This window comes from Ylistrum balloti, unplaced genomic scaffold (assembly GCF_031769215.1).
Source record: "Ylistrum balloti isolate Yb309-2 unplaced genomic scaffold, AGI_CSIRO_Ybal_v1 Utg371338, whole genome shotgun sequence".
Taxonomy (NCBI): domain Eukaryota; kingdom Metazoa; phylum Mollusca; class Bivalvia; order Pectinida; family Pectinidae; genus Ylistrum; species Ylistrum balloti.
This window is the reverse complement of record NW_026782711.1, coordinates 1,095,036-1,116,420: the sequence shown is the minus strand read 5'-3', so window position 1 is coordinate 1,116,420 and position 21,385 is coordinate 1,095,036. Positions and strand designations below refer to the sequence as shown.

At 37.8% G+C, this 21,385-nt stretch overlaps 2 protein-coding genes across 2 annotated transcripts; one reads left to right on the top strand and one right to left on the bottom strand.

Annotated features, from left to right (window-relative positions):
• Positions 1-1,048: 1,048 nt before the first annotated feature.
• Positions 1,049-14,349, bottom strand: LOC132562054 (uncharacterized). Its single transcript, XM_060226778.1, has 3 exons — positions 13,808-14,349; positions 2,451-2,536; positions 1,049-1,275 (listed from the first exon to the last, which is right to left on the bottom strand). Exons 1-3 carry the CDS (start codon positions 14,347-14,349, stop codon positions 1,049-1,051), a joined length of 855 nt encoding a protein of 284 aa, XP_060082761.1.
• Positions 14,350-20,378: 6,029 nt separating this feature from the next.
• Positions 20,379-20,975, top strand: LOC132562088 (uncharacterized). The gene has a single exon (XM_060226818.1). It carries the CDS (start codon positions 20,379-20,381, stop codon positions 20,973-20,975), a length of 597 nt encoding a protein of 198 aa, XP_060082801.1.
• Positions 20,976-21,385: the final 410 nt, after the last annotated feature.

The following is a 21,385-nucleotide window of genomic DNA, read 5'->3' as shown; positions in this document are numbered from 1 at the left end:
CAGATATTTACAAGTAATGTGATTTTCACAATCAATTGAGAACAAAGTAAAACATTGGAAAGAACTTGCGTAATAACGAGCATCAAACAAGTCCAACTTCATATCCCACCAAGAAAAAAAAGAGATCTCAGTGAAATCATATGCTTTATCGACCTGCATTGTACACAGGTGTGTTTTGTCTAATCACTTACTTGTCTCGCTTCATCAAAATCAGGCGGGAAATTGTTGTCGATGAAAGGAATAATTTTCTGTTTGCAATACGGGGAAATTGTTTTAAACGCATTTATCATAATCTAGAAAGTGTCTAGGCATTGATGTTATTCCCACTGGACAAATTGGTTTGGGATTTTTTCTATAATACAATGGAATGTGAATTTGATGGCTCTTTACATACCGTAGTTCGCTCGAACACATGAATTCTACTGAGATGTGCAATACGTCTAAATTAGTATCATGATCTTTAGTACGTTTTGCTTGTGTTTCTTCACAAATCGATAACAGACATACTCCAAGCTCTGTTCATCGTTACCACACACTGTTTGTAGTGGCAGACACAGTGCTGTATCCATACAGACTGATTTTAAAACGAACTTCAACTTACCTATGACATTAAGTAAAATAAACACGGTGAATATGTGATTGTTTATAAGGAAATGTTTCATAAAATTTCACTTCTAAAGAATTAAAAACTTGTCATTAAAACATGTTCTAGAACTGATTGTTTGTAATAAAAGTTCTCGTTCAAACTGTATTGTTGTCAGCATCCTTTAAAATGATCTAAATGCATATCATTTTTTATGCCAAATCTTTTAAATTATATGTTTACCGCATATTATTTACATGTTCATTTTCTCCAAACACAAGAGCAATTTACTTCATTCTTGTATCGATGTATCACTCTTTTGCATCATCAAAACGATCGCTTATGTCCAATACCGGAAGTGCATGGACACTCCATTTTGGACAAGACAGGATTGTGTCACATTGTTATTTTTGAGCATTGGTATGAAAAAGAAACCATAAGCAAAATGAAAACTAAAGCGTTGTATCATACAAGTGTATTAAGTTCATTTCTTGGTTTTCGCTCTTGCAGAGATTTCTGTAAATTCGTGTCGTAAACCGGAAGTCCGTCTGCCGCACGAGATATTTCGTAGTGCCAGTGGTAAATGTTCTGCATGACGCTGAGGATACCGAAGAGGACGCCGATGGACATAATGACAGTGGCGGTGACAGCAGGGGTTGAGTCCAGTCGTAACACCACAAACAGAATCAGCGCTGATAAAAATAAAATAATGTATATACAGAGAGTGGGTCAAGCAAGGACAACACAACATAGCGGCGTGGAACTGTATGTAACCATAACGAGGTGGGGAAATGTATACAATTTTTTTTAATGTAGCACCCTTTTAACTTTTAATTTAATTAAATTATCACTGGCTGGTTGCTAGACTTGATAATTGGGCGTTATTTGTAATTTTGGAGTTTTTCAATGATGTATCATTTTAGCATTGAGGTTTTCCCATCAAGTATAATTTTTTGATATCATTCTTAATTACCAATCACGCGCCTGTTTATCTTATTTCCACAGACTAATGAATTGAAAAGAAACGCACAATCTGTTAAATGGGCTTTCGCCATTAAAACTATGTTACAAATAAGGATCACAATATATGTACCTAACAGCGGCGAAATGGCATCAACTGAAAAGAAAGTTTGTATGTCTATATAGTGTCTTGGATATCACAGACATAGCGCAACATAGGGATTCGCTAACCGACAGTTACGTGTGTCACGTAAGAAAAGCGCAACTTTAGTTTAAAGGATGGTAAAGACACATAAAATACCCATATATAAGGTGGTTAAAAAGTCAATTAAAGCCGTCAGGTCTGAATGGCAACGAGTGTAACTTCGAGTATAACGTCTTTACGGCCCATTGTCTGGCAGGAGGAGAACCAATTTTAGTCGATCGACTAAAGTGAGACGGCTCTAGTTGCCGTTTTCTACCTTTCAACGGCTTTGCTAATGTTGATTAAACTTGTTCTATTGTTTATTAACCTGTTCATTCTGTGCTTCGTTTCTTAGCTGACCCAACTTTAGATCTTATAGACAATATCTTTCAATAATTCGGCTAACCGCCATCGTCAGCCACTAAAATTGTTTTGTGTTCGTACAACAACAACTTGACTGTGCAACATGCTCCTACTTAAATTCGGTGGTAGAATTTAGCTTCTCACTGCTGGTGGAAGTAACTGCCATATTAGAGAAAAGTAAATATTTTCACTACTTCAGACTACTTTTCCATTTCGTTTTATGTTTATGACTTAAAATTCAACGCTGAAAGGCCTTTTAACAGTATGGACTCCTTAACAAACACTTCAAAGAACTTTCCTACGTTTCTGACATTTTATTGGACAAATCATGTTAGAGGTATATATGTAAGGTATGCATACTTATGAGGAAAGCTGGCAAGGCGACGAAGAATCCAAGTACTGCGATCACCCGACTGCTGGAGCACTCTCTCAGGAACTTGGCGGCCCTTTTAACACAGAGATTTTGATTACGTCACACAAAAATACACAATAAACATCGTATATTACGTCATAATAATTTGTACAGATTCTCAATACTATTCATTACGTCACAAGATCAAAACAAAAACAGTTGATTAAAAAAAAATGTAACTGTTGATTTTGTTCCCTGACTCTATGTCAATGTAGTTTCCATATTCGACTATTTCCCAAAAACAATTGCTTTTAAGCCGACCAACCGTCCAAAGTATTGACCTGTCAGTGATTCTGACTGTTCATGGACATGGGACACGCAAACGCACCCAAGCTTTTATCCATATCAACAGACAACGTTGCCTGCTCCTGTCCATCTTAAAGAAAAGGGACGGTATGAGGAAAATAACGAGGGTTTTTGGATCTGATTAAAACGTGTTTCGATCAACACTAAAATGTCATTAAATGGACAGTGAACGCTAGTGTACTGCAAGCGAGCAATATTTTTCAATGGCCTATGTCGGATTATTTAAGATTATTCTGATGGAAAAAAAGGGAGGTGGGGATGGTTTCATGCTTTTAATATCAATAGGCTCTAGTAAGGCTCTGTCTGTATTTGCCTTACTGGGTATTCGGACTTTTTGGTTTGATTTAACTAGAGATCCGAGATTTTAATAATCAAAAATATAGGTCAAAGTACCAACGATGTTCGCACGTTGGTATAACGAGATGTCCGACCATCAAACAAACTGGGATTCAACATAATTACCACCTACGCAAATAAGTACGGGTTATGAACATTACATGATCTGTTTATCGGTTCTAAGACGTTACTCTGCTGAGGACGGAACTATTGTTATTACGTTTTGATATGAATTACATCAGATCGGATCTCTTTTAACAAAGGTTTTTGTTTGTATAACCTTATTGTTTAACAGTCGTAACTATTTTGGAAACATTTGCAACAAATCGGATCAAGATGATGACAGACAATTTTTAGTGACAGGTTTGCATAAGTTCCACTTCTTAATTGTTTGAAAATTAATTAATATTAGATAAGTGTAAAAATCAAAACAACAATTTATAACCTACGCATTAATTGAAGTAGCGTTCATGTCTTCAACGGCTAATTGTTTGACTAATAGGTAGAATGAAAATGATAATTTGTCTTCAAAGAATATGGCCGGAGCTTTTCTCCTAACTATGCTGGTCGGCGACTAAGGTCGGAGATTATAATCTGCAAATGTCTTCGACGACTGAGGTTGCAACTTATAATCTGCATACATTTCGACTGCTAAGGTAGGAACTTATAATGTACATATGTTAGGTCGGAGCAGATAGCCTACTCCACAATAGTCATCGACTTAGGTCGCAGCTGATAACCTACTGTACAGTGGTCGGCAACTAAGGTCGGAACTGATAACCTACTGTACAATGGTCGGCGACTAAGTCGGAGCTGATAACCTACTGTACAATGGTCGGCGACTCAAGTCGGAACTGATATCCCACTGTACAATGGTCGCCGACTAAGGTTGAAGCTGATAGCCCGCTGTGCAATGGTCGGCGACTAAGGTCGGAACTGATACCCTACTGTACAATGTTTGCCGAATAACGTCGGAGCTGATAACCTACTGTGCAATGGTCGGCGACTAAGGTCGGAACTGATACCCTACTGTACAATGTTTGCCGAATAACGTCGGAGCTGATAACCTATTGTACAATGGTCGGCGACTAAGGTCGGAACTGATAACCTACTGTACAATGGTCTGCGACTAAGTCGGAACTGATAACCTACTGTACAATGGTCGGCGACTCAAGTCGGAACTGATAACCTACTGCACAATGGTCGGCGACTAAGGTCGGAACTGATAACCTATTGTACAATAGTCGCCGCCTAAAGTTGAAGCTAATAACTTACATTACAATGGTCGTCGACTAAGGTCGAAGCTGATAATCTATTGCACAATGGTCGCCGACTAAGGTTGAAGCTAATAACCTATTGTACAATGATCGGCGACTAAGGTCGAAGCTGATAATCTATTGCACAATGGTCGCCGACTAAGGTTAAAGCTAATAACCTACTGTACAGTGGTCGACGACTAAGGTCGAAGCTGATAATCTATTGCACAATGGTCGCCGACTAAGGTTGAAGCTAATAACCTACTGTACAGTGGTCGGCGACTAAGGTCGAAGCTGATAATCTATTGCACAATGGTCGCCGACTAAGGTTGAAGCTAATAACCTACTGTACAGTGGTCGGCGACTAAGGTCGAAGCTGATAATCTATTGCACAATGGTCGCCGACTAAGGTTGAAGCTAATAACCTACTGTACAGTGGTCGGCGACTAAGGTCGAAGCTGATAATCTATTGCACAATGGTCGCCGACTAAGGTTGAAGCTAATAACCTACTGTACAGTGGTCGACGACTAAGGTCGAAGCTGATAATCTATTGCACAATGGTCGCCGACTAAGGTTGAAGCTAATAACCTACTGTACAGTGGTCGGCGACTAAGGTCGAAGCTGATAATCTATTGCACAATGGTCGCCGACTAAGGTTGAAGCTAATAACCTACTGTACAGTGGTCGGCGACTAAGGTCGAAGCTGATAATCTATTGCACAATGGTCGCCGACTAAGGTTGAAGCTAATAACCTACTGTACAGTGGTCGGCGACTAAGGTCGAAGCTGATAATCTATTGCACAATGGTCGCCGACTAAGGTTGACGCTAATAACCTACTGTACACGTGACAAAATATATGACATAGAGTCACAAGACACGCCACTATAGCTAGGGCCATGTTGACAAAACACAAGAAAAAATTTCTTGCGTAATGTTTCAAAATGTCTTTTGTTGATAGGTAGAAGTTCGGAAACATGTTCTGTATGTTAATGACCTGCGTGTGGTTTAGATATATTACTGAAATATCACCGATAATCACCATCAGACGCTTTCCTTGTCCTCTGACACAATGGTAATGTTTTGTCGTGTAAATTGCATTATTATCAGTATACAGAGAAAGGTAATCGATAGGTTCCGCTTATATTAACAGACAAATATATTATTGGGTTGTTCGTGTCTTACAGCATTATCACATTTGTTCGGGACCGAACCGATGATAGACAAACAAAGCGGGCCACTTATTGTTATTGCACATTAGAGGAAAATTAAGTCGTTCAGTTATTAAAGAACTCTTCTACACCAGGATGCTGAATTTTCATCTTCAGTTCTTTTATAAAGCTTCGAGAGATGTAGCATGAAAAATACAGTTTATTCAATCAAAATTTCAACTAGCGTCCTTCAAATTGACATTGCCAAAACTCTTAGCTGTTGATTCCATATGAAGTTCAATTTGTAATTTTTGATTTCTTTACATGATGTGAGGCAGTTTGTTTAATATGTTAATATACATCACAGGGTTAGTTACAATTCATATGATATTAAATCACACGCAGAAAAGATATAAACAACATTTGGTCAAACTCAAATCAGCTGTCTGGAATTGTCAGAAACCTACACAGTGTGCAGTGGAAACAAAGCTCTGGGCAAACCAAGAACGGAATACAATTTTCTGAATTAAACGGCGCACTTGTGTTAAACAAATTTCGGGGAAAACACGCCGTGGCGTCAAGTCATCAGCACCAGTTAACTTTGCCCGTTACCTCGTTTTGATTCATATCTAAACTGTCTGAAAAACCAGGAATGGAAAAATACCATTCATCGGCATGGAATTACGACAGTGGAAAATTCCCCGCGAAAGGAGTACAGAGAAGGCCATTGATTATGACGGCAAGACAAATGGCTGAGGTGTGACTAATGCTAACAGGTTCCACGAGCATCTGAATCTGTCTTCCCGCTAAGTACCACCAACTACGACAAATAGGCAGTTAATGACTTTACAAGGACAACTACATCAATATCCTAACTCAGATAATCTTTAACGAAGATTTAAGAAAAATCTTTTTAAAGATGGTGGTAATAATTATCTCAGCTGAGGATTGTTTCGGGAAAGGGTTGTCAATTTTTTTCTGTTTTTGTATTAACCGATATCATAAATTAAAATCTAGCAGTGCAAATATCAAAGGATTAGTCCGACTAACAAGAGTACAGTAACACATCTAATAATGAGCATTATTAACAGCGGAGTCTATAATGTACGGTTATACATATATTGAAGTAGCTGTCATTGTTTTCCAATTAGAATGATTTATGAATGAAATGTTTAAAAACTTCCTTCGGATTTGTAACGACGGATTTCATTGGCTGGTCAATGTGTACTGCTCGCTGATAGATACACATCTGGCAACGTCACATTTATCGCCGTTTAATAGCATGGGGAACCTCCGGATTTCCAGATCATAAGCAGTGCTAGTGCTTGATCCCAAAAACATCAAAGTAAACTTAGGGATGATAATCTGAATACTTCGATACATTAATTTAACGTGGTTTCCTTACTTTGCGAAGGAAATCTAATAACAGACATCTTGTTTTAGAATCTGTAATACCATGAACTGCCAGTGAGCTTAGAGGGTACAAACAGCATCCGTCGTTCGTCCATCAACCGACGGTGTTTCCTTTCAATTTGAAACGCTACTTCTAGTAAACAGTTGAACCAATTTCTATAGTCAATAGTCAACTTTGAGCGCTAGGAAGACCAAAGATGAACTGGGTTTATCATTGGTAAAATGTAAACAATCGTGAAAATGAAAATTAAAGAAAAAAACATGGTGACATAATTCGGCCTGCAAATAACTAAGATGTGGTGATATAAGGTTAATATAACCAGTAATGGTATATCAGTTATCTTAACCAATTATCGACATGTGTCAGATTTAGTGAAATCTTTGTCTGAAGATCCGTAAAGTTTGGAGTGATTATATTATACTATGGTTAAGAGACCAACATTTATCAAACATATTTTGTGTGGTCAAATTTCAACCTTGAAGGTTGAGCAGGGGTAAAGATTATGTTGGATTAAGATGGTTGTGTTTATATTTTGTGTTGTTGTCTCTATATAAACAGTATTAATTTACTACTTTTACTACTTCAGAGAGAGAGAGAGAGGGGAGAGAGAGAGAGAGAGAGAGAGAGAGAGAGAGAGAGAGAGAGAGAGAGAGAGAGAGAGAGAGAGAGAGAGAGAGAGGAGGGAGAGAGAGAGTTAATCTTTATACTGAAAGAATACTTGACCTCAAACATCCCAAACTTGCCACCATCCATTAGAGAAGGGTTAACGATAATATATTGTTGTTATTAAGGAACCATGACACATATATGTTGTCCGTGACATTGTTACCAGCTTGTAGGTGTCGTTCAGTAAGGAAAAAGTTAATTTCCGTTTAAACCAATGCACGTTTCTGGGCAAAGACAGTGCCATACTTGCACTGACAGTAAATCTGTCTCATTTTCCTCTCATTACAAGTTTGGATTGGTCCTGAGATACACATAGTACTAGACACGATGTTTATGATTGTGTCTGTGAAGTAATTAAGTTGCCGACGTTTAGGGACAAAGCAGGCCGATTCCTGCCAGACTGTGTGTGTTTTACAGTTATTCTGAGTGGATACACAATCTTGGTAGAACTCCCAAAGGTTAACGTCTGATGCTATGTCCGGAGGTTTCTAACGCCCCCAATGAAACGTCATCCTGTCCAGTAGCACAGTTTTGTTCATCTAAGGAATAAGTATGATTTTGTAAATCCTTGTGATATTGTAATGGTAAGATGTCTTTTCAAAGATGTCCATTCTCTTCGTGCTGATGACACGACTGGTTTGATTTCATCTACATGAAACTATACCACAAGCAAGAATCAGTATGTATGAATGAAACAAATTATATGAGAAATTACTAATGGGTGTGTACGTGCTTGAGATATGACTAAAAAGCATGACATCAACAGACAATAAATGAAACTATCGTACATGACATTTCTCTGTAGGGCTTATGTGTGGGCGTCTAATTCTAAGCATATAAATATATATTAAACTGGAATCAGTTTACTTAAACGCTTAAAGAAAGAGTTCATTAAGGATAAATGAATGTTCATCGGCGACATTTAAAAGAAGTTCATTAAGGATAAATGAATGTTCATCGGCGACATTTAAAAGAAGTTCATTAAGGATAAATGAATGTTCATCGGCGACATTTAAAAGAAGTTCATTAAGGATAAATGAATGTTCATCGGCGACATTTAAAAGAAGTTCGCCCTTGATTTCTATTGCATCTCAATTAAAGTAAAGTCAACTGACATGTAAACACGGCAGCTTAAATGCACGTTTAAACGATTAGTGATTCCGTGCATATTAACATAAAACATGTGAAGAAACCAATGAATGATATAGATATATAGATATGAATTGTTCATAACTAGGTATACACTTGTGAAATAAAACTAATTTAGTAAAAGTGCAAAAACTGTCGGGGTGGTGGGTCTACTTTTATGTAACGGTTTATCTAAATATATCGTCTGAACTCTATCGAACTCCAGTCTAGCTAGTGGAAGTTGATCTCAGTCTTGATCAATTAGACTCCAAGCAATACGAGTATTTCTGTGACACTGATTATAACATACCAAATGTAAAGAGTATTAAAAACAAAATTCAATAAATCGTTCCATATTGCCTTCGCGGTACTGGGCTAGAACAAAACTTCCCTTAAGCCAATAATACTACCAGCCTGGCGAGTTTTCAATTACATTATACAATATTTCGAGACTCATTCCCTGTTTCGGTTTATTTCCTGCAGTGCATGACACCCTTTTTATGAAAAGAGGAGGCGATTTGAAGAGAGTTTTTCGCTAGTATATGGAACTTAGAATTGATTGATGCTGCTGTTGTTCCTGCCTAGAACGGACCGACAACCGGCGTATCAGTATAAACCTTTTGGTGATTCGTCCGTGTGAACAAAATATCGATTGTAAAAGTATATAATACTTTTAATCACATTTTCTTAATCGTTATAATTTGTTCGTTAATATTCTCTGCCCAATATAAGAATAAAGCACTTATTTCGAAAGTCGATATATTTTGTTTTTTGCTTAATTAATTGTATATTTAAATGTCTTCGTATTATCTCGTATAGTTAGGATTATATTAGAATTCTGAGTAGTTTATATCCCGTGAAATACATGTAAAATATTCTCAGAAAAATGACATAAAATTGAAGATTTTTAAGTTAAATTTACTTGCCACAGTAACAACTGTTTAGTTTATTTTCCATTACTCCATTCAAAAACACTTTTCTTGGATAACTTGATTAGCATTTTTATGATATTCATGTGGAGTTGCCAAGCTGCATCTTATTCTCATTTTTAATTGTATGTGGAATAATTGAAATAAATCGTTGTCACCCACATATGTTGAAATAATTAGCATTCAAATTTATTTAAATCAAGTTAACTTTAATGTTGCTCACTACATCAAATCAGGGACGCATACTGTTACACGTCAGTGATCTATTGTTTTCTACGCGTGTAATATTCGACTGTCGCGAACACAATGACGCGAGAAGTAGCTCTGGGAATATCATTTATACAAAACACTTCAGAAAATATTGCAATATGTAAAACATGTTTGTTAACTATTAATAATTTCTATTTCAAAACATATTAAAATAAAGAAAGTGTGTATCTATACACTTAACATTACTATATTTCAACGCGCATGTACATCCGGAGTTGGCAGTTAGCTGACAGATTCGGTATGTCGAATTTGAATATCGCTTGGCGTAATATGATAGAAATATTGAATTCGAAATGTTGATATTTGTTATTGGAATTGTCTGAAATGACTGCTATTCTTTTATAAAATGCGCCAAGAAAACTGTGAAACATTTTTGAAAACATGGAGTCCCCTTGAGATAAGCGGAGATAAGTTAGGTCTGTTATATGTTATTATAAAGGTTGAAAATCGGAGAAACAGAATCTTTAACATGTGTGCATGTAAGATAAGACTGTGCCAGTCTTGGAGGTCACAAAAATGTGATAATTCTTGGCAGAAAATATATCAAATAGTGTTAAAAACTGACATACGTTAATAAAGACATAGCAAATCCACAGTAAAAAGAGCAACCAGACTGATCATATTTTTTTCTGTCCGTCCTAGATTTTTATCGTTAAGGATTAATTTTGTGTAACTATTGAGCGATTTTTTGTAATGTTTTACTATCACTAAGTAGAGTGTTCACCTACACCTGTAGGTGATCTCAGGTGATGAGCAGAGGTACGCAGCTCGATGCTCCTATTGTTCTCAGAAGGCCGAGAAGCGGACAATCCTGTTCTGTCTTGGTCTTGGTCCTAGAGTGTTACACTTTACCTAAATTGTTCGGGATAGTATGCAAAAGGACTCCCTTATTTTGGTTAGTGAGGTAGCCATCTGATTCTACAACTAAGTCCCGACTTAAATTGATTATGGCTGTTCGCGTTTTGATATGCCTAGTAAGCGTTATTTCCCCAGTTACGAAAAATGCCGAAAAATGAGTGTTCGTGATTGCTATGTACCGGTAACTCATTTTAAAGGAGGACTCGATCTGCGTCCGCCCATGCCCGAACTTCAACGTACAGTTCACGTATTACATCTCATTGTAGCTTGACATGTCAGTACTATCAATTACAAATTAACACGCAAACCCCTTTCCGGAACGTTCTGACTGATAATGACCCGAGGGAATTGTGGGTAACAAATATGAACAATAAACAACCTATGGAGACATAGACCTTGAAGTAATGGTTCGCTCAGTATTCTTACACCGACCATGATTACTCCAATAAACACAGATGTGTCCCTCTGGGTCCGTAATTTTGTTAAAATCAATTACAATGTCGAGATAATACAGCTCCAGAACCCTGTGTATTGATTTCAAATTAATAATGCTTCATCTATTCCGTGACAAGTATACTTTTTTTGAGATCTGAAGGGGATGACAAATGATTATTTATCTATATTTATCTTAAAAAAAAAACAAAAAACAAAAAAACAAAATAAAACAAAAACAAAAAAATGATAAGAAAATAATAAGAAAAAAAACCCAGTATATTTGTGGTGCAACATATTTGATTACTATGTCTGTTTTTGTTTGTGAATCTCCGTCTCGCCGAACTTGAAACATCGTATCATTTAACTATTTTTTCGGAATGTTAGACGGATCAATGCATATCCTAGCCAATTCTAAAGAATGTAGAACCCAACAACAGATATTCTAAACCTTACGTAGAGTTTCTGTTACCAACATGTATTGAATGATAGTTGGCAACGAGGAGTTACTGATATCGGAATCGCCGTTGGCGTCATTAATATTTTTGAACACTGATATTTGTAACGGGATATCAAGAGGTGTTTTACCAACAATTTAACTGATGACCCTTTGGTGAGGCCGGAAGAGACCATGTTGGTTTCATATGAAAGGTCGCTTTGAAAAGAACAAGCAGTAAGACCCTTCGCCGTCATCTTCACCGACCTCCATAACGTAGAGCGCGCCTTCAACCGAAAACAATGCAACAGACAGTAGACATGATTACGTCAATCATTTGCCATTGTCTGTGACACATAAGGTGGTAAATGTCTTGGAATTTTAAACACGAATGTGAACGTGTTACGAGGTCACTTCCAACCTCGCCAAATCAGACAGTGTCAACTGGTAAACTGTCGCTAAAACATCACTCAGTCATCCATTACAAGCGTCATATTGCCGTCTGGATATCGGGATAACGATCTTTGAGCTAATTAACTTGCAAAACGAGTGCGAGGTCTAACGCTGATAGAAAAGAGCTGTTCAATTTATTTATCTATATTTTGAAATTTATTTACCAAAATCTGCTCCCACATCTTTCAAAGATCCACAACAGTATAGACCTTTTCAGTATCAGCCAGTGTATATTGTATTGAAAGCAACGCCGAGTGACCATTTATGTTGTGATGTTAAGCCTGGAGCAGACAATACCAACACGAATTTCTCCGTAGGAAGTCGTTTATATACAATAATTGAATAGAGCTGGACAGGAATTGACGTGCCTGATTCCCTAAATGGAAATTTCATCTATTATATATCAAACAATTTCTGTACAACAGTAACTTAACCTGTACGGTTTTACATGTTTACCACATAAAAAGGTTTTATTCTTGCATACGATTGATGTTTGGCAAATCATTTTTATGCGCACGTTGAATGTTTCTGTGTCGAATAAAACATTACTAATTATTATCCTTCAACAATAGCTGACGAAACGACGTGGAGTAGGGTATATAACTGGTACCCGACGACACAAAACAATCTAAGGCACATACAGAATACATAAACTTATACGTGATCCTATCTGACAGCGATCGAGTTCCAGACAAAACGGAGCTCTGTTATTGGCGCAATCCAACATATGACAGTGCTAAATACTAAAATTTGTATAGCCTGGCCTAAAAACTGTCCTTCCTATCGCGAGGTGATTAAGACTAACAACAGGGGATAGTCATCCATATTTATAGGGATAATTCCAAATAAGTAATTCGTCTGTTCGATTAAATGCCTAGGGGGTTCCATCCTGTTCCTCAACTGCCGAAGGGAGTATGGTCTGTTTCATATATCAGACAGGGACGGGTCCAGGGTACATGCTGGAATATGGGCCCAGGAATGAGAGTCTCTAACATATTAATTGAAACAATTAATATTCTGTGGTTACTCTTTTCATCATAAATGGTTCACATGGACATCAGGTCACATTCCCTCTAGTTGCCCCTTCCATACCTCCATCTCCTTCAATAAATTGAAATCCTAAACCCATTTGATGCCCTTAGAGATTTTACGTTCTTCGCAAATTAACTTGAAAATTCACTTTAATCAGATTAAGTGTTTTTAGAACTGCAATACTGATTTTTAAACAATTAGTGCAGGTAAAAATATACACCAATTCCATTATGATCAGAAAAGCTTTGCCAGTGATTCCTTTGTGAAACACGTGGTAAGTAAAAAGTGTATTTACTGTCACCTATAAAAGTGAGGGAAAAATCCCTGTAGCTTTTAGTTTGTACACTATAACCGAGAGAAGCAATGGTAAAGAATTGAAACAAAAATATTGATATTTTAAAGGTTGTAAAAGGCGAGAAGGAGACACGGATCGTTATGTCCAGTGTAGGATTTCAGCTTGTCTGAGGACTAGTCACAGTTGTAAACCAATACACTGACGTTTTCTCCCTACACATAGGAACTTCAATTTTTATTTTTTTATTTTTTGTTCCTAGCTTTGTTTCCCTAGATACCGTAAAATATTTATTAAGTGCTTATCCCCATTTAGTTTAAAAAAAGCCTATATAATAAAACACTCACCTTTCTTCTCCCTCGGCCACTTGAAGAATCCTGGAGGCAAAGAAACATTGCATAGAGCATACTAGTAAACAGCTTACACACAGCACGAGCACAAATGTGCAGAACGCGGTGGCAACTTCTAATACGTCATCGAAATCCTTTGGAGTCGACAATAATGTCCCATTCCTGGGGGACTGTTCATCTCGGCGGGCCTCCGATATGTAGTAGAGTATTTGCACTGAAACTGCACTTTGTACCACCGACACAATACAAAGAAGGCCTAAACCAATTATACTGCTTTGAACAGAGTTTGTACTCTTTTTCCGTTCCTGGACCATAGAGGGTTCGTCATCGCTTAAGTGCTCCTGAGACTGCGATAATGTTGTGCTTCGTTTGGATACGAAGCTTGAAGGGCGACTGAGGTTACCGTTAGTTGCATGCAAAGAGGTAGCAATCCTTTGTATAGGGTCTGCAGAGGATAATCTAGCTTCCTCCTTGTTTTGGAGAACAACCTCCAACAAATCTCTGTTCCTATTGTTCTCTGTACGATTCAAATCCTGCATTGTATGACAATCCGGCAGTGGGGTAGAGTAAACACATTCTACATGCTGTCGTCTGCTTACAACAAACGTTTTCACAAATGTCAACAATGTTGATTGGCGATTGGTGAGAAGTAGTCGAGCCGGGGTTCACCATTTTCCATCAAACTAGCTTGAGTTGATATTTCGTTGCGCTTTGCCGAAGTTATTTGCTGGTGAAATGGTTTCTGAAATATATGAGAAGGGAATTATCATCAATCCAGTTTAGTTTGTATCACGGAACAGGCGCATGGCAGCAGTACCTTGTCGGCGGGGCTGCCACGTATCGATCCGGCACCAGAAACGCCGTTCAAATGTCATGTTCCGCGTCTCCGTCACATTGAAACAGTAAGAAGTGGAGGGAAATATTTGTCCCTATAAAAGCTAATCATATTGATGGAATAGGATTAATCGAGTGTAATATGGCTTTTCATTCCGTTATTTAACAAACGCCGCATGCGCCTTTCAGCCTTCCGGTGTTATTGGTTTCCCTAAGGGTGCATTGACCGAAGTAAAGGCAGCTACAGTCTGACGAACTGAATGTCTTTGGGGTACTAACACGAGCAGTTTTAACCTGACTTTAATCCAGACCATAAAAATGTACTACATGAAGGAAAGAGCTTTGTATCTGACGATCAAAACGTTAATCATTTCATTTACCTCTTCTGTGTATAATTTATGTACCATCCAAGCTTGAGCTATTAATGGAAAATTACCAACATCGCACATCAATAAAAAGAACAAGTAGACTTTACCTTAACCGTTAACATGTAGGATATTTTAGTAAAGGAAAATGTAGTATAGAACGAGGTTATCAGTCATGTATAGCAGTTTGTTCAAACATCCCACAAGCTTTCAAATAAAGGGATATGTAATTTTGTTATTCTCCGTATTCTTCACATAGTAAATACTGTGTCGTTCTATAAGTTTTATATCCGAACTCGTTTATCAAGAATACGCTGCATGCTACAGGTGTTTATTATAATCAGAAAATATTGTTAATATGAAATATTTCAGGCTAGTGTTTGTGAAATAATCAAGTGAGTACTTTCAATGTAAAAGAAAACTTGGCCTTCTATATACTGTATGAATCAATGCCTTTTTCCACATTTTGATACGATCCGTTATCAACCCAATATCAACGTATCCCTCTTTCTATTTCTAGCCCACTAATGAAAGATAGAGAAACAAGAAATGAACGAGGAAAAGGAATAATTATCCTAAATTAAACGACAAAGAGAAAATCTATCGACGTAAGAGACAATTTAAGTGATAATCTGCAAATACATAGGACAGAGAGAGAATCAATGAACTAAAGGAATCCTGGAGAATAGAATCTCTTTTTGTTATACATTTGGTCCTAATTTCGATACTATAAAATATATTATGTATTTGTCTAAAAGAACTGCATGCTACATGTGGACAAGACAATGCTCGTACTAAACATGTTTCTTTACCTTCGAATTTGGGTTTACTAGGAAGATGGAGAAAAAACCCCACTAATTTCACTCACTTAATGTCACCAGACAGCTCTCCGGACTAATGTGTTGCGAATTAAATTTGTACGTATTGGAATGACCAGCAATCGCATACAAAAATCTGTTCGATTGTAAGTAAACGAAGCAATAACATACATCTATACAGCTAGGATGATACAAATCACCACGTTATCACATCTCAAATCTTAATAAGCTTCCACACACATCCTCAATACCAGACAATTGGGAAGGTTTCGATCAGATCCATCAGTAATGAGATAAATAGGTCGTGTTGATGTCCTGCTTGTCGCATTGATTCACCTGGCGCGTGACATTATGTCAATACGAGAGGGAAGTCTTTGATCGTAGAACCTACATGTAAATACAGAAATAATCAAAATGTTGATCAGGTGAAATACTTGAACCAAAATTTCACCTCGAAAACACACACTTTTTTCAACAGACTTCGTAAACGTGTAATCGAACACATTTAATGACACAGACCACGACGGGGTTGGAAATTTAACACCTATCTTTATTTTTGTATATTAGCGTACATGTAAATTGGACCATGAAATGAAACTCATTTAAAGTCAGTGGTGGAGTCAATATCAAGATAGAGTAAACATGTTTGATATTCAGAGGACCATTTTATCAATAACACAACGTAGACATTGGGTAAATTTTTGGATTCCGTCTGCGACCATTTTATCTTGAATTAGTGTTACATCTTTTATTTTATCTTCATTCTCACCCAGACTGACAAATATACTTCTTTCAAGATTTCAGACCGACATCACCCAATCAATGATCGATTTCTTCTAAAAATAGTATTTGGTTAAATTGACTTAGCCTAAGTCCACCTTGTTTCGATCTAAGTTTCCTTTGGGACTATAAATCTGTGAGACTTTAGGAGTTACTAGGTTAAGATCTGTTTAAGTACTTGTGGCCGATTTTTATCATTAAAATAGACACATACATCTTGTATTTTCTACCTCTTTCTTACACGACTTAAAATCCCAGAGGAGAGAGGAATAATTTTCTTACCGCCTGATTGTCAAACCAAACATTATCCTATATCATACTGCTATTTATTGACTTCCGAAAGTGTTGTTTCTATGTGATCTACAATAAATGTTATAGAACTGTCTACTGCCTACGACTTACCGCCCACTGTTAACTGCTTACTGTCTACTACTAGCTAACGCTGTCGTGTTTGGGAAAAGTTATTTTTGTAGACATGACGGATTACCATACCGAGTTGGTGGCGAATAAGTTTTGTTCTCTTTATCGTTGAATAAAGAATTCATATTTTAATCAATAAATATCTTAATATAATCTTAGATATGAGTTATATTTTGTCAAAGATAAAGAAGTGTTAAAAGTACCAAGCCTTCACTCAACCGCTTTATCTTTCTGCTCGAAAAATGGATCTTATATCTTAAGAAACAGTTAATATATTTTACCTAATCATGCAACATTTATTTATTCATTTTGTCACGTTCAGACTACGGCAACATGTTACAGGACTTATATTGTATAGAAAATTATCTCATCGACTTACGTGATGCCCAATCCTGAGTTATGTTGATGCGGATCATAGATATTTGTTCGAAAGTTACAAGTGTCACTTTTGCTTCATGTATTTCTGTAGTAATGGTTAAGGAGATCAGCCTTTGCGCTGAACCTTAGACCTAAACAAATGACCTCAGATACCTTGTAATACAGGGACTGACATATTTCGCTGTACATTTCTGATTTATCGCCATGTGAATTCCTCTAAATAACAATTTCGAATTTGGGTTTTTCACAAAGACATGAGCGTTGTTATATTTTCACGCAATGGTAGAACTCATTATTTTGTAAAATGCGAGCTACAAACCATTCCTATTTAATAAACCAACACAGTTGATTGGTTTTAACCATGTGATACTATACAATATTAATTGTCATTGTCGGATAGAATATTGGACACCGGGGGTGTGTTGAATAATTGTGAAATATCACAAGTATTTTAGTTTGAATTGCATTCCATGAGTCAAACGCCATCAATAAGAAATTCGTCTGAAAGACTGTTTAATTAATGTAAGCAACCACTTGCGACGTTAAAGGGATACATAAGAAATATGTTTTGTCGCATTTACCACTTAAGTAACATCCGGGCAAGGTACTCCAACAACATTCATCATGCATTTTGTGGTGACAGTGTCTGTATTGAAGTACATCTGTTTAGGATATCCTGAATGAAACGTTTCAATTATCAATTCCAAGTCTATCTTTATTCTTGAAGAATCCATATCACAGAATCACGTTGGTTAGTCTGACATCTCAGACGAACTATTCCACATATTTCAATATCTAATGTCTCAGGTCGCAAAAGAAAGGACCCCCCGAAGATGATTGTGATTCTTCATGTGTTAGAAAACGAGTCTATCCCTGATGATTGAGCTTGGGTGATGGTCTTCCTGCTACTGTCACGTGGTGGATCTACAAGTATCTAATGGTGCTAACAGGTTTAACTTGTATTGTGTTAGTATCAGAGGAGGGCATCAACACGACACGGATAAGGGATGCATTTTTGTTTACACAGAGAAACCTTCATGATCCGGATAATTCTTCAGCTGACCGAACAACACGTTGTTAACTTGCATGCTCGAGTACCAGTGTTTGAGCTGCAATCCAACACGAGTATCAGTGTTTGAGCTGCAAGCCGACACCAGTACCAGTGTTTTGAAGTTACGTGCCGACACGAGTATCATTGTTTTTATTCTGCATGCCGACACGAATATCCGTGTTTTTAAGCAACATGCCGACACGAATATCCGTGTTTTTAAGCAACATGCCGACATATATATCCGTGTTTTTAAGCAACATGCCGACATATATATCCGTGTTTTTAAGCAACATGCCGACATATATATCCGTGTTTTTAAGCAACATGCCGACATATATATCCGTGTTTTTAAGCAACATGCCGACATATATATCCGTGTTTTTAAGCAACATGCCGACATATATATCCGTGTTTTTAAGCAACATGCCGACATATATATCCGTGTTTTTAAGCAACATGCCGACATATATATCCGTGTTTTTAAGCAACATGCCGACATATATATCCGTGTTTTTAAGCAACATGCCGACATATATATCCGTGTTTTTAAGCAACATGCCGACATATATATCCGTGTTTTTAAGCAACATGCCGACATATATATCCGTGTTTTTAAGCAACATGCCGACATATATATCCGTGTTTTTACAGCAGGATGCCGACTAAGCAACATGCCGACATATATATCCGTGTTTTTATTCTGCATGCCGACACGAATATCCGAGTTTTAAGCCGCATGCCGACATATATATCCGTGTTTTTAAGCAACATGCCGACATATATATCCGTGTTTTTAAGCAACATGCCGACATATATATCCGTGTTTTTAAGCAACATGCCGACACGAATATCCGAGTTTTAAGCAACATGCCGACATATATATCCGTGTTTTTAAGCAACATGCCGACATATATATCCGTGTTTTTAAGCAACATGCCGACATATATATCCGTGTTTTTAAGCAACATGCCGACACGAATATCCGAGTTTTAAGCAACATGCCGACATATATATCCGTGTTTTTAAGCAACATGCCGACATATATATCCGTGTTTTTAAGCAACATGCCGACATATATATCCGTGTTTTTAAGCAACATGCCGACATATATATCCGTGTTTTTAAGCAACATGCCGACATATATATCCGTGTTTTTAAGCAACATGCCGACATATATATCAGAGTTCTTTTTTTTGAGCAGCATGAATGCATTTGTATTTGTACTTTTTTAGCAGGATGCCGACGTGTATCTGCTTTTTCAGCAGGAGGGCGTCGTGTATTTGTGTTTTTTCAGCAAGATGCCGACATGTATCTGTGCTTTACAGCAGGATGCCGACTTGTATCTGTGCTTTACAGCAGGATGCCGACTTGTATCTGTGCTTTACAGCAGGATGCTAATGTGTTTCTGTACTTTTTCAGCAAGATGCCGACTTGTATCTATGCTTTACAGCAGGATGCCGACTTGTATCTGTGCTTTACAGCAGGATGCCGATGTATATCTGTGCTTTTTCAGCAGGATGCCGACTTGTATCTGTGCTTTACAGCAGGATGCCGACTTGTATCTGTGCTTTACAGCAGGATGCCAATGTGTATCTGTGCTTTACAGCAGGATGCCGATGTGTATCTGTGCTTTTTCAGCAGGATGCCGACTTGTATCTGTGCTTTACAGCAGGATGCCGACTTGTATCTGTGTTTTACAGCAGGATGCCGATGTGTATCTGTGCTTTACAGCAGGATGCCGACTTGTATCTGTGCTTTACAGCAGGATGCCGATGTGTATCTATGCTTTACAGCAGGATGCCGACTTGTATCTGTGCTTTTTCAGCAGGATGTAGACTTGTATCTGTGCTTTACAGCAGGATGCCGACTTGTATCTGTGCTTTACAGCAGGATGCCGACGTGTATCTGTGTTTTACAGCAGGATGCCGATGTGTATCTGTGCTTTTTCAGCAGGATGCCGACTTGTATCTATGCTTTACGGCAGGATGCCGACTTGTATCTGTGCTTTACAGCAGGATGCCGACTTGTATCTGTGCTTTTTCAGCAGGATGCCGACTTGTATCTGTGCTTTACAGCAGGATGCCAATGTGTTTCTGTACTTTTTCAGCAAGATGCCGCCTTGTATCTGTGCTTTACAGCAGGATGCCGATGTGTATCTGTGCTTTTTCAGCAGGATGCCGACTTGTATCTGTGCTTTACAGCAGGATGTCGATGTGTATCTGTGCTTTTTCAGCAGGATGCCGACTTGTATCTGTGCTTTACAGCAGGATGCCGACTTGTATCTGTGCTTTACAGCAGGATGCCGACTTGTATCTGTGCTTTACAGCAGGATGCCGACTTGTATCTGTGCTTTACAGCAGGATGCTGATGTGTATCTGTGCTTTTTCAGCAGGATGCCGACTTGTATCTGTGCTTTACAGCAGGATGCTGATGTGTATCTGTGCTTTTTCAGCAGGATGCCGACTTGTATCTGTGTTTTACAGCAGGATGCTGATTTGTATCTGTGCTTTACAGCATGATGCCGACTTGTATCTGTGCTTTTTCAGCAGGATGCTGACTTTTATCTGTGCTTTACAGCAGGATGCCGATGTGTTTCTGTGCTTTACAGCAGGATACCGACTTGTATCTGTGCTTTACAGCAGGATGCCGACTTGTTTTTGTGCTTTACAGCAGGATGCCGACTTGTTTCTCTGCTTTTTCAGCAGGATACCGACTTGTATCTGTGCTTTTTTAAGCATTATATCAGCACGTATACTGTGCTGTTTAAACAGCATGCGTATCAGTATTAATTGGATGTAAAGCTGGAATTACGGCAGCGAGATTCGATCTGTCAGCCATAGCTTACTCCGCAATTTACAATATATTTTAAGTAGGTTAAATAGTTTTACCGCTATCTTTATACGTCAAATCCAATCATATCTTACAGTCA